We start from the raw sequence: 13,028 nt of genomic DNA on the forward strand, positions 1-13,028 counted from the left end.
AACTACTGCACACTCCAAATATTATATACATATATGCCAGAAATATATATTTCTATTTGTGTATGTACGAAGAAATAATGCATGAGTAAAATCACATATCTAATGCATTTTTTGAGTAGACTGATTAGTTTTAATGCAAGCGTATGTATAATGATAATCTTAAGTTCTTGCTACTATACTATAACACTAAAGAGAAGAGTCGTAAATATTTTGTAAAAACTTCCCCAAACTCATTCACATAGCAATTACAACATACGTAAAAGTATGATAACAAAAAATAACCAGTACGGCGATAAATAGCCAATTACAATAACCCTTCATTCGTCAATACCACTCGTGTGTCGAGAGTATTTGCCTTGAGGCCGGTAAATATCCGGGTAAGCCTCCTTCGTCGGGTCTCAGATATCAGACAGATTCCTGCCTTTTTACTGGGACACCACCGTGGCTCGGATACAGGTTTACGCACATCATGCTCTTAAATTACAAAAAATTTAATTCATATTTTTGACTTACAAAAAGATTTAGCAATGTTATCATTTTTAAAATTAAGTAAATATTATATAATTTGCCAAAAAATCCCACGAATTAAAGAGCAAATTACTCTTCTTTATACTCAGCAAACGGTATACAAACGCATTGCCTTCATAAAAATGATCTGGAAACTGTATTGGTATTTCAGCATTCAATATTTTGCTGTAGTAAAAAAAATTACAAAATTCAAAATTGCGCACAAAACAGTCATTTAAAATGTCACTATTTAGAAGTGACGTAGTGAAATGGTTTTTATGGATTGAATTAGAAATATCATTTAAATGCGGATGCAGTTTTAAAACTATTGATTATCTTCGAAGCTATTAAATTATATAAAAAATAAACATTGCACAGGGCATATATTTGATAATGGGACATAATTTTATGACTTTAATAGAGCTAGTAGTTAAGATTTGGCAGCATTTAATCTCCTGCTTTAACTGATCTTGTTTGTTTACATTTTATGTGGTTTCCTGTTGTTTAAGGATTTTATTATATGTTTGGCATTTCTTACTTAATTTACTCAGCCACTTCTGTTCAGTCGTTTAAATGTAGAACAAAAATCGTTATTTCGTGTGTATGATTTAAATCATGAAAAACAATCGTTCCATCGTGACATATATGTCGTGACTGTTTACCAACATGTCTTTCTACGGTACAGTAGGCGTTGTTGCTTTATGTGTATTAGAATATTTTTCCTTATTCAGTTAAAAATAACTGCATTAGCGTTTTCATCTTACAACGGAGATTATTCGCTGAAACATGTGTATGTAATGTGTGACAATAAGTGTTGGATTTGACCAATATGGTTTAGCTGCTTGTGTTTTAAATTTACATATTCCCATGTGACATTGTGTAATGTTAATTTTGATTGCATGTAACTATGTGAGCAAATGTTTCTTTGCCACATAATTCTAAATAATTCTAATATTTTTATGTGCTTTAACTGATATTAGTGTTTTTGTGTATGTTTGTCAACAGAAACGTTTAATTTTTGTTACATTGATTGGTAAATTATTCGTATTTAATAATTAATTCAGAAATAAAAAAATTTTGGAAAATCATATCCGTATTTCTTTTCTTTTCTTTTCTTTTTTTTTTTTTTTTTTTTTTTTTTGTTAGTAAATTATATTTGACATGTTTAGAATGTTAATTTTTTTTTTTCAGATGGTTTATCAAAATATCTGGCTTTGGCTCATTGTGGCCCTTTTTATTGCCACTTTTGGGTCCCTAATATTAGTAGCTATGCTTTTCTGTATCATCATCTGTATTGTGAGGTGAGTATATGTATCAGATTCTGTTGATGAAAATCAAAAATGATCAGTTGATGAAAATCAAATCATTCTTTATTATTGCTATCTTTTTTGATGGTAATAATAAAGTGATAATAATGATCTATTTTTTTTTTCTGTTCTTTATTTAGATGAAGAAGTTTGCATACAATCAGACAATATTTCTGATAATTGAACACAATTGTTGAAATAAATGGGGACTTGGGAGAAAATATTGTGTGAAGTGTCTATTCCAATTTTCTTGACTATGTAGGAAAATATTAGAAGTTTGTTATTGAATGGGATCGAAGATAAACATCTTGTTCCTTTTTGTCTGAACAGTTAATCAGCTTGAAAAAAATTTATTGTTCAGCAAATGAGATATTCATAAAAAGGTGATGACAGGCATTATTTCCTAATTCTCCACATTAATTCTCAACATATTTCTCATAACTAGAAAGGTATTTTAAAGTAGCTTCAGCATTATCTATGTGTATGGGAAACTCTGTAAATATAAGACCTAATATTTTATGTAAAATTTGTAGGTACTTGACGATAAATGTACTACATCATCTTCCAGTGCTTAGTACTGAACAATTTTAATCACATTTTAACAGATTTAAGAAGGAACATAAAACTTTATTTTGAGTTAAGGTTAAGAGATGCCTCGAAAGAAAAATTTTGTGAAGCTATTTCTTCTATGGTAACTGGCTTGTATTCGTATTACATATGAAGAAAATCATGAAAGTACTCATGCAACATTTCCATTTGTCATGTTCAAACCCATGTTGCTACCAACATTCAGTAACATTATCTGCCCAGCCATTGGTGAAAAAAATACAATATGAAGGTTGTTTTTCTGTACGAAGGAAATTTATTGTATAATGCATTATCCCCTTACGGTTAACTTTCTAGCTAGCTGCATAGAACTATTAATTTCTAATACCTTTGCAGATTTTTCATGTAAAGCTAGTTAAATATAATTCACACCACAGTTAAAATGCTAAATTAGCATAATGAATATTTTGTTCATTAAATGTTTTGATCATATAAAAAGTAAAATTATGTGTTTACAGACCCTGTTTATTTTATTTTGAGAAAATTTGCTACAGGAAATATGATTCTAGAATTGAAATATAGAGTCTGTAGCTATTCTCGGTAAAAGTATAGTTTAGGGTACCCCTTGGCGATTTTTGACGGCACATGGATACCGATTTTGTACAATTCTTTGACTCGTTATTTTGGCTTGCAAAGCGATTTTTGCGCCAAAAATCGCCACTACACAAAGCCAAAATAACAAGACAAACAATTGCACAAACTCGGTATCCATGTACACATCGACTTATTTTCACTTAAAAAAAAATCCTCAAATCGCCTAAAAATGGCATTGCGCACTCATTTAACTTTATCCATGTACACGTCAACCTATTTTCACTTAAAAAAAAAATCCCTGAATTGCACAAAAATGGCTTTGTGCACTCTTTTAACTTTATCCATGTACACGTCGACATATTTTCACTTTAAAAAAAAAAAACCCAGTATTGCACAAACTTGCATTGCACACTCCCTTTACTTTTGATATATTTTCACTTAAAAAGTCAAAGGAGCACCAAATTCTACAATATAGGCACACAACAAATACATAATCTCAATAAAATACATTTTAAACCAAGCAATAAAATAACATAAGAAAGGAAAAACATGTTATACATTTAAGCACTACCAAAAGCAAATATTCACTTACCATGATTTTCAAATTCGCTTCATACACCCAGAGCCATGTAAAAATCAAAATCTAAATCATACTCAAATGACATTTTTCAAACCAGGTACTCTTTCTGATCGAACGCTTCATATAGTGACCATCTGAACCTTTCTTCCTACAAACCCATTCAAATCCATCTAAACGGTTTTTACATTTGACTAGACACATATCCTTCCTACATACTGGACACTTATAATGGCTACTAAGCAAACCTTCATTTACACACCAGTCAATTAGAGCTCTTTTCCCCTTTTGCTCCAAGTCGTACAGAAACTTCAAATTAATCTTACTATATTCGGACATTCTACCGTCTAAAGAATCAAACCAACACACACCACCAAAACACTTACAAAACATCCCATGATTAAAAAATTCCCAGAATCATGCACCCGATTTCGTCACAGTAGGGTTTCCATAACATTTAACTACTCAGGCTACCATAAATAAAATAACAACTTGGCGATAAATCAAACAACAACTTTGCCATAATACAAGGGGTACCTGAAAGTCTACTCTACCCCTATTCTCTTAACATCTAGCATACAAAGATTCACAGTTTTACGGGACTTGATTCGACTAGGTTGCATAGCTTAAAACAACACTCACTGTAATGTCTTCTAAAAATCAATTAAATGTAATTAACAGAAAAAATTGACTGAGGTTACTCTTGAATTAAAGTAACAGTTTTTTTCCTCCCTGTATCAGTACAGAACAGTTGATTTACAATTAAAAAATTTAGAAAAATTAATTAAAATACTAATTGTATTGTTATTTATTTATTAAGTGATCTAAACTCAAACTTCTGCCAATCAGCTTTCTTTCAGCTACAAGTCGCCTTACTGACAAATCGCATAGCACTTCCACTTTTGACTTACCCACTATGGCCAGTTACTCAGTGTGTGACCTCCTCCATCATTTGAAGCTCAACTTTCATCTTCAGCTTTGTTTCTATGGAAATGCTCTTAATTGCTTTGCCTCTACATTATCTGCTCACCACGTGCTATTGCTTATCACTCCAACCACTTATTTAACTACAAAATTTGGAAACTAATCCAACACATGGATAGGGATAGGGCCCAATGCAATGAACTGTTTCTTCAGTGACAAGATATCACACATGTACAAAAATAACATTTTCAATTTTGCATTATTTATTAACAATGTTTGTTATTAAGGATTATTTAGTAAATAAGAAGTGATATTTAACCATACTAAATTTCTTTTACACAATTTTTTTCCCCAGTATTCTATTAATTAAATTGTTTAAAACTGTCTTTAGCATTTTCGTAATCTTATACTATTAAAATAATTTGCTTCTTACAGCATATATTGCTATAGTCACTGTATCAGCTTTAAACATATATTAATATTTTATAATTTTTATAAATGCTATACTGTTAATATAACACATGTATTAACATTATAACCTAATGTTAGTATATGTGTGATTAATATGTTGCATTTTAATCACCCACTTATATGTTGAAAATATATTGCTTTTTTCCTTCTCTTTTATACTAATTGTAACATTTTAATTACTAATTAATTTATTCATCATAATTGATATGATTCAGAAATAAAATCCTATGATAAAACTAATTATGAAGAAAGTATATGTGCTTATAAGAAAACTTCCAAATTAAAATTATTCATATTTTAAGTATCAGTGAATAATAGATGAAACTTGGAAAAGAATAACTGCCAGAGTTAGGTTTAGTTTCAGGTTCATTCAAATGAAAATGTTTGGTACTTTAGGGAGAGAAATAATTCCTCTTTCCGGATGAATAAATTATCTGTCAAAGAATAAGTTTATATATCATTAGTTGTAATATTCAGCTGGATACAATTGTAAATTACTACAGAAACTTAAATGTATGATTTATTATGGCATTAATGAGGCATAGGGTAAAGAATTCTAATCAAGTGTTCCTTAAGTGTAAATTCATTGCTAGTCAAACAACTGAAAGTTGGCTGGTGTTTGATTTTGTCTGTATCCGAAATGTCAACAAAATTACGTTGTGTGATTTAAAAGTTGTAATGTAAGACCTGCCAATGCTAAAAAAAGGAGGGATGGGTTTGCCTATAGGTGCCAAAGGAAAAATTTGATGAAGCTAGAAAAATTTTATGGTGCTAGACAATAAAGGGCCGCACTAAACTTTTCATCAACAAAGTGATATATATGACTGTGTTGCCTGACCATGTTACAGTTCATTTGACAAACAATTATTTGACGGGAAAATTGTCTGTGTAATTGTTTAATGAAAATTGTCTGTATCTTTATAATGCAAAAAATTATTTAGTGAACTGAAATTCAGTATGCGTGATGTTCTTCCACTTCACAACAGTAAATTGCCATTTCAATGCATAATTCCAAACATTCTGTGCAACATTCCAATAATTAAGTGTGCTATATCATCTGGCTTTATGCCACAGTGTTCACACACCTGTTTCTTTTTTTCTCATTGTACAGTAAGGTGGCAAAAGTTATTGGATATGTCCTAATATCGTGTTGGTCCTCCTGCCTGGCAAAGAGGAGCAACCCAACATGGCATAGACTCAAAAGTCAAGTCATTGGAAGTTCCCTGCAGAAATCTTGAGCATGTTGCCTCTTAAGATGTCCATAATTGCAAAAGTGTTGCCAGTGCAGATTTTGTCTACAAACTGACCTCTTGATTATGTCCAATAAATATTGATGGTATTCATGTCAGGCGATCTAGGTGGCCCAATCATTTGCTGGAATTGTTCAGAATGTTCTTCAAACCAGTTGTGAGCAGTTGTGGCCTGATAACATGGTATATTGTCATCTATTAAAATTCCATCTTTGGTTGGAACATGAATTATACATACTTCAGCCATAAACAGCTGAAAATAGTCTCCAAGTAGCTAAGTATAAGAAAGTGAATAGTTATTTTGTAGAAGCTATTACTCAATTTTTTTACTAAACCAAGCTTAAATTAAACAGTTAAATGTATTATTCGTTGCAAAAATAACAGTTTTAAAATTTGCACTGGGTAGTAAAGATGCTGTGTGTTTTGCCGCAGTTTATATAATATATCCTTAATTTGAACTGGCTCAACATCTAAGGCAATTATGCATTTTTCAAGATGTTTTACTGGAGAAAGTACTTGCATATCCTAAGATGGCCCCAAATAAGTAAATTTTATATATTGTTTTCTAAGAAAGTTAATTAAATGGGCTATCATATCCTGAAAAAAAAAAAAAAAAAAAAAAAACACTTATAACATAGAAGTAAAGGGATGAGTTATCTTAGCATCATTTTAAAAATTCGAATTTGTGCACCTTGAAGTGAATATTTTTTTGGGAATCATCATATGTTTTTGCTCAGTATAGAGTATTTTTTGAAAATGATTATTTTAAAATCTTAAATAATTTCTTATGTTGCTACATAAATATCTAAAAATGAAATTTAATGTTTCTTCAAAGTTGTAATTAATGATATGTATTGTTATCAAATAATTTTTCTTTTGTTTTAGCATTTTTCTTATAGCACATATACACAGCAGAGCAACATATGCTCCTCGGTATTGTGTGTATCAAAGGGTAGCATATCCTAGTGCACTTTTGAAGGTAATTTTTGTTTTTTAATCTCTTCTATGTACTATCTGCCTGTCTATCAATGTATATATCTGTGTCTATGTATGTATTTATATATATAATAAAAACAAATTTAGAAGTACTGATATAGGACCACTGAGATGTAGAAACACAGAAATTTGAAGAGGAAGAATTCTGATTGTGTAGAATGCTGAAATATGGAATCCGTAATGGCTAGGAAGCTGGCAGTCAAGGCAAATTAAATTTCATTTTTATTTCAATTGACATTCATGGCCACAATTAATTTGGCACACTGATCATGCCTATTCACAAACATTAAAAATTTTTTTTATATAGTTGTGATAGAAAAAGAGCACAGTGAAATAAAATCTTTACAGGAAGAGAGGTAGAAGCTAAAATGCACAATTATCATACATGGAAGAAGCTTACTAAGAAAAAATTCTGGTTTAGGTTGGCAAGGTTTCAGTGCTCAAAGCTTCGAGTTCAAGTCCTGAATTACCTATGTCATCAGCATTATGCAAGCCATGTTATATAGATTGATGTAGAAATAACACAGTCCTGAAAAGCTATTATGATTTTAGAATATAAGGAGGAAATACTCATATTAAAATTGAGGAGTTAAGAAGCTATTATTAAGTTAAATTATAAAGCTGATTTACATAGTTTTTCATACACACATACACGTATATACTATATGACATAATAAAAGCAAGGAAAAGCTGGAACACTGTTGTTGTGTAATAGCTATACAGGGTAGATCCATACTGAAGAGGAAGAATTCTACAGTATGCTAATAATGTTAAGTTCGTAATATCTAAAAAACTTGGCAGTCTAGGCAGCTTTAATTCCATTTTTATTTGCAATTGTGGCCACAGTTTGTTTGGCACTCTAGCTGTGCCCAGAGCATTTACATTTTTGATATTATTGCAATAGAAAGCAGCATAGCGAAATTACCTCCAAGCAGAGCAGAGAGAGAAGCTGAAGTGCGTAGTTATCTTATACGGAAGCATGCGAAGGGAAACATTTTGGTTTGAGTTAAAAGTTTCAGTTCACAGTTATTACGTCATCAGCGTTTGTTGTGCAGGCCATGTAAAATAGAATGATCTAGAAATGATGCAATCCAGAGAAGTTATTACAATTTTTAAAATAGAGAGGAAGAATTAAAGAGTTTACCATTAATTTAAATTATAATTTTGATTTATATATTTTTATCTTACCTATATGTATATACATATAAAATATCTGCATGTGTCATTAAAACAACAGATTTAGTTTTTCTCTTTGAGATATATAAATGTTATTTAAAGCATAATGTAATTTGAATCATTTAAATCATTTTTGTCAAATGGGTTATCATTTACAATGAAGTTGTTTTTAGTTTGTAGAAATATTCTTCCTTAATAATCACTTCCTATGCCACATTTAGTATTCTGAATATTATGAATGGATAAAAAGGATTATTGTCATAATCTAATGAATTGTGAATATATTTTAATAAATTATTTTTTTTTTCTTATACTAAATATAAGTCTGCAAAACATTTACTAAAGTATAATATTATTTAAAATTGTTTTAAGCATTGGTGGGACCATCCATTATGCATGCTACACTTTACATCTGTAATTGCCATCCATTTATAAGCTTGACATTTCATGAATATTTCAAATTGCAAGCTGAGCAGATTGAAAGGTATCAAAATTGTACTGGTGATATTGCTTGTGTATGGTGCTTGTGTTGGTGCTATGAAAATAATTTCCTCAGCTGGTTGTTATGCATCAGCAACTTATTTCGGTTAATATTTGCATTATGGTAACTTAGCAATTTTTTGGCGAAAATTTGGCAACCAACCTTGCTACAGCAACCTGTTAGTTTTTGTTTGGACGCCATTTTGTTTTCACGAAGTAAAAGCATTTTTTTTCCCAACAATCTGCTAGCCAAATTACGCTTATGCTAGAACTTTTATGGAACAAAAGTGCTTAATCATGACGAAGATTAGGTGCAAAATTGGGAGAAAGTGCAGAATCGCCCACGGCTTGTCGCGTTTTTAAGAATTGCACATACACGGTATCATCCATGTACACGTCGACCTATTTTCACTTAAAAAAAAATCCCAGAATTGCACAAAAATGGCATTGCGCACACTCTTGACTTTATCCATGTACACTGCTAAGGTCCTAGCTAGTAACCTTTATCGCCTTACCAAAACGTCGCCAAACTACCTGTTGCCATATTCCAAAGATTAGCCCTTATTTCAGTCTCACAAGAACAACAATTTGAAGTTTTCTTAGTTGGCTAACAACATTTAAGAACAATGTGTCATTGCAAAATATTTTTTGTTAACATTTTCACAATAATTAAACAAATTGATAGAACATTGCAACTTTTAAAATACACATAAATTAACTCTATTTTGATATAATTAGTCCAAAGGGATTTGAGTCTCGAAGGACTATTACTTTTGTTTTGGCATTTTGCATCGGACACCTATAAATGTCGGTTAACTTTTCAAAATGTTAGAGTCCTGCAATATATTTGAAGAAATTAAATAATGAAAAATCTGCATAAATGTATGTATATTTCTTGCATTGTGATAAAACAGCGGTATCTAGAGCCATCCAATTTTGAATGACGTAATCCTACTCCAAATATGGGCATCTGAAATTTCAAATTTGAAATTTGGAATTTGTTTTATTATCGATTTCATATTTTGTAAAACTTTAACGAATTTTTGATTAACAAACTCAAGGATTTCAAAGCGAGCAATGACAACTCTGGGAAAAAAAACCTTTTTATCTCCAGCGTGTCGAACTGTGTATTGGAAATTCTAAAGATATGCTCATTTTAAAATTATTTTGCGACATTGCTGTTGAACTAAGTTTTATGGTTTAAGTGCAAAGAACATGATATTTAATAAATAAAGGTAACACACAAAACTTTAAAAAGAATGCCCTTTTGGACGTAATTTAAAATCTGAAACATTTCAGATTTATTTCATATATGTATTTTAATTATTGTTGTGTATGTATTTTTATTTTTACCATGGACACCCCTCTATTACTAAAACTAATCACCCTGGCACTTGATGAAACTAAAATCATGGTAAAAATACGGAATGAACTATCAAAGCCAACTGAAATTAAAAACGGCATTCGACAGGGCGATGCATTGGCATGCCTTGTCTTCAGTGTTAGAAAAAGTAGTAAGAGATTCAAATGTCAATTCCAGAGGAAACATCTATTATAACCTGGTATAGTTATTGGTTTTTGCTGATGACATTGACTTTACTGCTAGAACACGGGCAGCCCTAAAATGTGCTTTTGTATCTCTAGGGAAGGAGGCTGTCGGAATGGGCCTGAGAATTGACGAAAATAAAATATATGCCATGCACTAAAACAGACTTCATCAAACACTGATTCAGAAGTCAAACAACAAAAATCTGCGTTATATTTTCAAATTTTCATAGGTCTAGTTTCAATGGTTTTACCAAACCACCATCCTCAGCTGCAAAAGCGCAAATGAACAAAATAGGGTATAATGATTAGATAAGAAAAGAATGCCTGGTCTGAAAATAAGCTAGTTATGCCATCTGTTGATGAAACCAGAACTAAAACACAGTTCCTTAAAAGGCCGAAGGCAAAGATGGAATTGGGATTGTTATTAACAAGAACAGAAAGATTTTTTTGAATGTGAAATGCCTCTAGAAAATCCAGTTCTCCAATGGAAGATGCTTTTTGATTAATTTTGGCCGCAGAAAAATGGAAAGTGTTATTTTCATGGCAACAATGTTGGGCAACAGAAGACTTCTGTGTTGCTTTTTTTCTAACATATGCCTCATGTTCCTTGATGCCAATATAATTTGGAACAGTAGTCAAAGACTACCCAATTAATTACAATATCAGAAGCTAACTCCCCACTGTACTGGAGCATCAGAATTAAAATGTCGGCAGTGAGAAAATGCAAAGGTGAATAATTATGATCAGAGCTGGTAGGAAACTAACCATAGTATGCAGAAACAGTCTTTATCTTAAAATACAAAAACTTCAATTTAAATACTGGCTTCTTATTTGTATTCTGGTGAGAAATATGGAAGGGAATAGTTATAATAAAGGCTGAAATTAGAAACAACTGGTTAATTAACATAAAATTCCTTACATTTTCTCCACCAGAATATAAGTAATTGCAACTAAGGTCTGTAACGACCTTGCTGAGATTTAAAATTTTAAACCTACCGCATAAGTCAGCTTTTATAGTTATGGTGTTATATGTCTTAAACTAAATATTAATTTTTAGAACTTTTTATCTGATTGTACAAAACTTCACGTATCTTTCTCCAGTTTCTTTTTTTGTAATTTATTTTGGTGATTGCCATTACTGGCTGAAAATTTCTTCAGGTAATCAAAACGTCTACTGCTGACAAAATCTTGTGCTTCCTTTCACGACAAATCTATGAAAATATCCACTCAACCTCTACTTCTGTCCTGCTGTGCTTGTAGTCATTGAAATTTGCCTACTATCAAAGCTCACCTCTAACTCAAATAAGTGCTTTCTCGGGTTTTATAATTCAATAAAATCCTGAACCTAGGTAGCAATCTAGACTATTATTTGGATAACCTTCGCATCAGGTTTTTTCCCATACAATAAGTTTACTACTTGTATTTTCCTCAGTATAAATTCACTTAAATTTTCCACCTTAGTTTGATAGCTACAAAACTGTTCCGTTTGTAATTTGCCCTATCTTTCACAATTTCTCCCTGCCTAGTTTACCCCCCAAAAAAGTTACTGATACCTTTGCACCATCTCAGTGCCTGTCCTTGAAGTGCGGTGTTGCCGTCATGACATTCTGTTTTTTTGCAACCGGAAAAAGTGAAAAGTGCTCTCTAAATGTTCTCAAAAAAGTTACTCCCAAATTTCTACCATTGAATATAGTAGCAGGTTTCGTCGAAGTTTAGTGTCTAGGATGAATTCAAAGCCTTCCATTCTACTTCGTGGTACCAGTGGAGCCTGCAGTCCTGTTGGGGCTGGACTAAATATTGCTTTGTCTTAAGATATGATCAGTAATATGTTCGGGCGCCACTTTGTAGACTCATTTAGAAAGTATCCTGGGATTCGAACTCTGGAGTTTTTGATTATGCGTTGGACATGTTTCCAGTTACATAGGCATGTGGAAGGGATAGAGAAAATACCTTTTATGCTCTCCCTTTTTAAAGGGCAACTGAGGATGAGGAGATCCATTCACCAAATCCTGGTGGTATGAGAGTCACTTGTAGGGTTTCACTTGATGTGGTAATACTTTAGTCCAATAACCCCAATAGATTTGAAGCAAATTATTACTATGTTTGAAACTATGACAAAGTTGTGAAAAGTTTAAAAATAACCTGTTTTCATTTAAACAGAAATTAGAATGGTCAGAATTAAAATGTCGGCAGCTGGAAAACACAAAGCCAAATAATTACAACTGTCAGAGCTAGCAGGAGACTAACCATAGTGCACATATGACACCTAAAACATGCTCTGTATTCAGATTAAAAAAAGAAAGAAAGCAATTTAAAAAAAAAAAAATTCTGAAAGCTTTCAGATTTTATATTTAGGCTCAAAGGGGTATTTTGTAAGGTTTTGTGTTCTACTTTGATTTATTAAATATGTTCTGTGCACTTAACCATAAAATTCAGTTCAACAGCAATATTGCAAAGTAATTTTAAAACGAGCCTATCTTTAGAATTTCCGATACAGTTGCAGTCACACACTGGAGATTAAAAAAAATTTTTTCCCTGTACAGTGTTGCCATTTCTTGTTTTGAAATCTTTGAGTTTGTATGTCAAAAATTCGTTATAAAAATAGGAAATCAATTATAAAACAAATTCCAATTTAGAGCTTCCAGATGCCCA

General features: G+C 31.5%; 1 protein-coding gene across 3 annotated transcripts in view; it reads left to right on the forward strand.

The window, feature by feature from the left end:
* The first annotated feature begins 729 nt into the window (after positions 1-729).
* Positions 730-13,028, forward strand: part of LOC118189030 (sorting nexin-13-like) — a 134,311-nt gene continuing 122,012 nt past the window's right edge. For all 3 annotated transcript variants that reach the window (XM_085816986.1, XM_085816985.1, XM_085816987.1), the window contains exons 1-3: positions 730-1,186; positions 1,699-1,808; positions 7,062-7,155. In XM_085816986.1, the coding sequence (XP_085673112.1) occupies positions 1,699-1,808; positions 7,062-7,155 (204 nt within the window). In that variant the 5' untranslated portion in view covers positions 730-1,186. The remainder of the gene's footprint in view (positions 1,187-1,698; positions 1,809-7,061; positions 7,156-13,028) is intronic.

The sequence above is a fragment of the Stegodyphus dumicola genome, chromosome 5 (genome assembly GCF_044657685.1).
Source record: "Stegodyphus dumicola isolate Sdum_Otavi_A_Nest chromosome 5, ASM4465768v1".
Classification (NCBI taxonomy): domain Eukaryota; kingdom Metazoa; phylum Arthropoda; class Arachnida; order Araneae; family Eresidae; genus Stegodyphus; species Stegodyphus dumicola.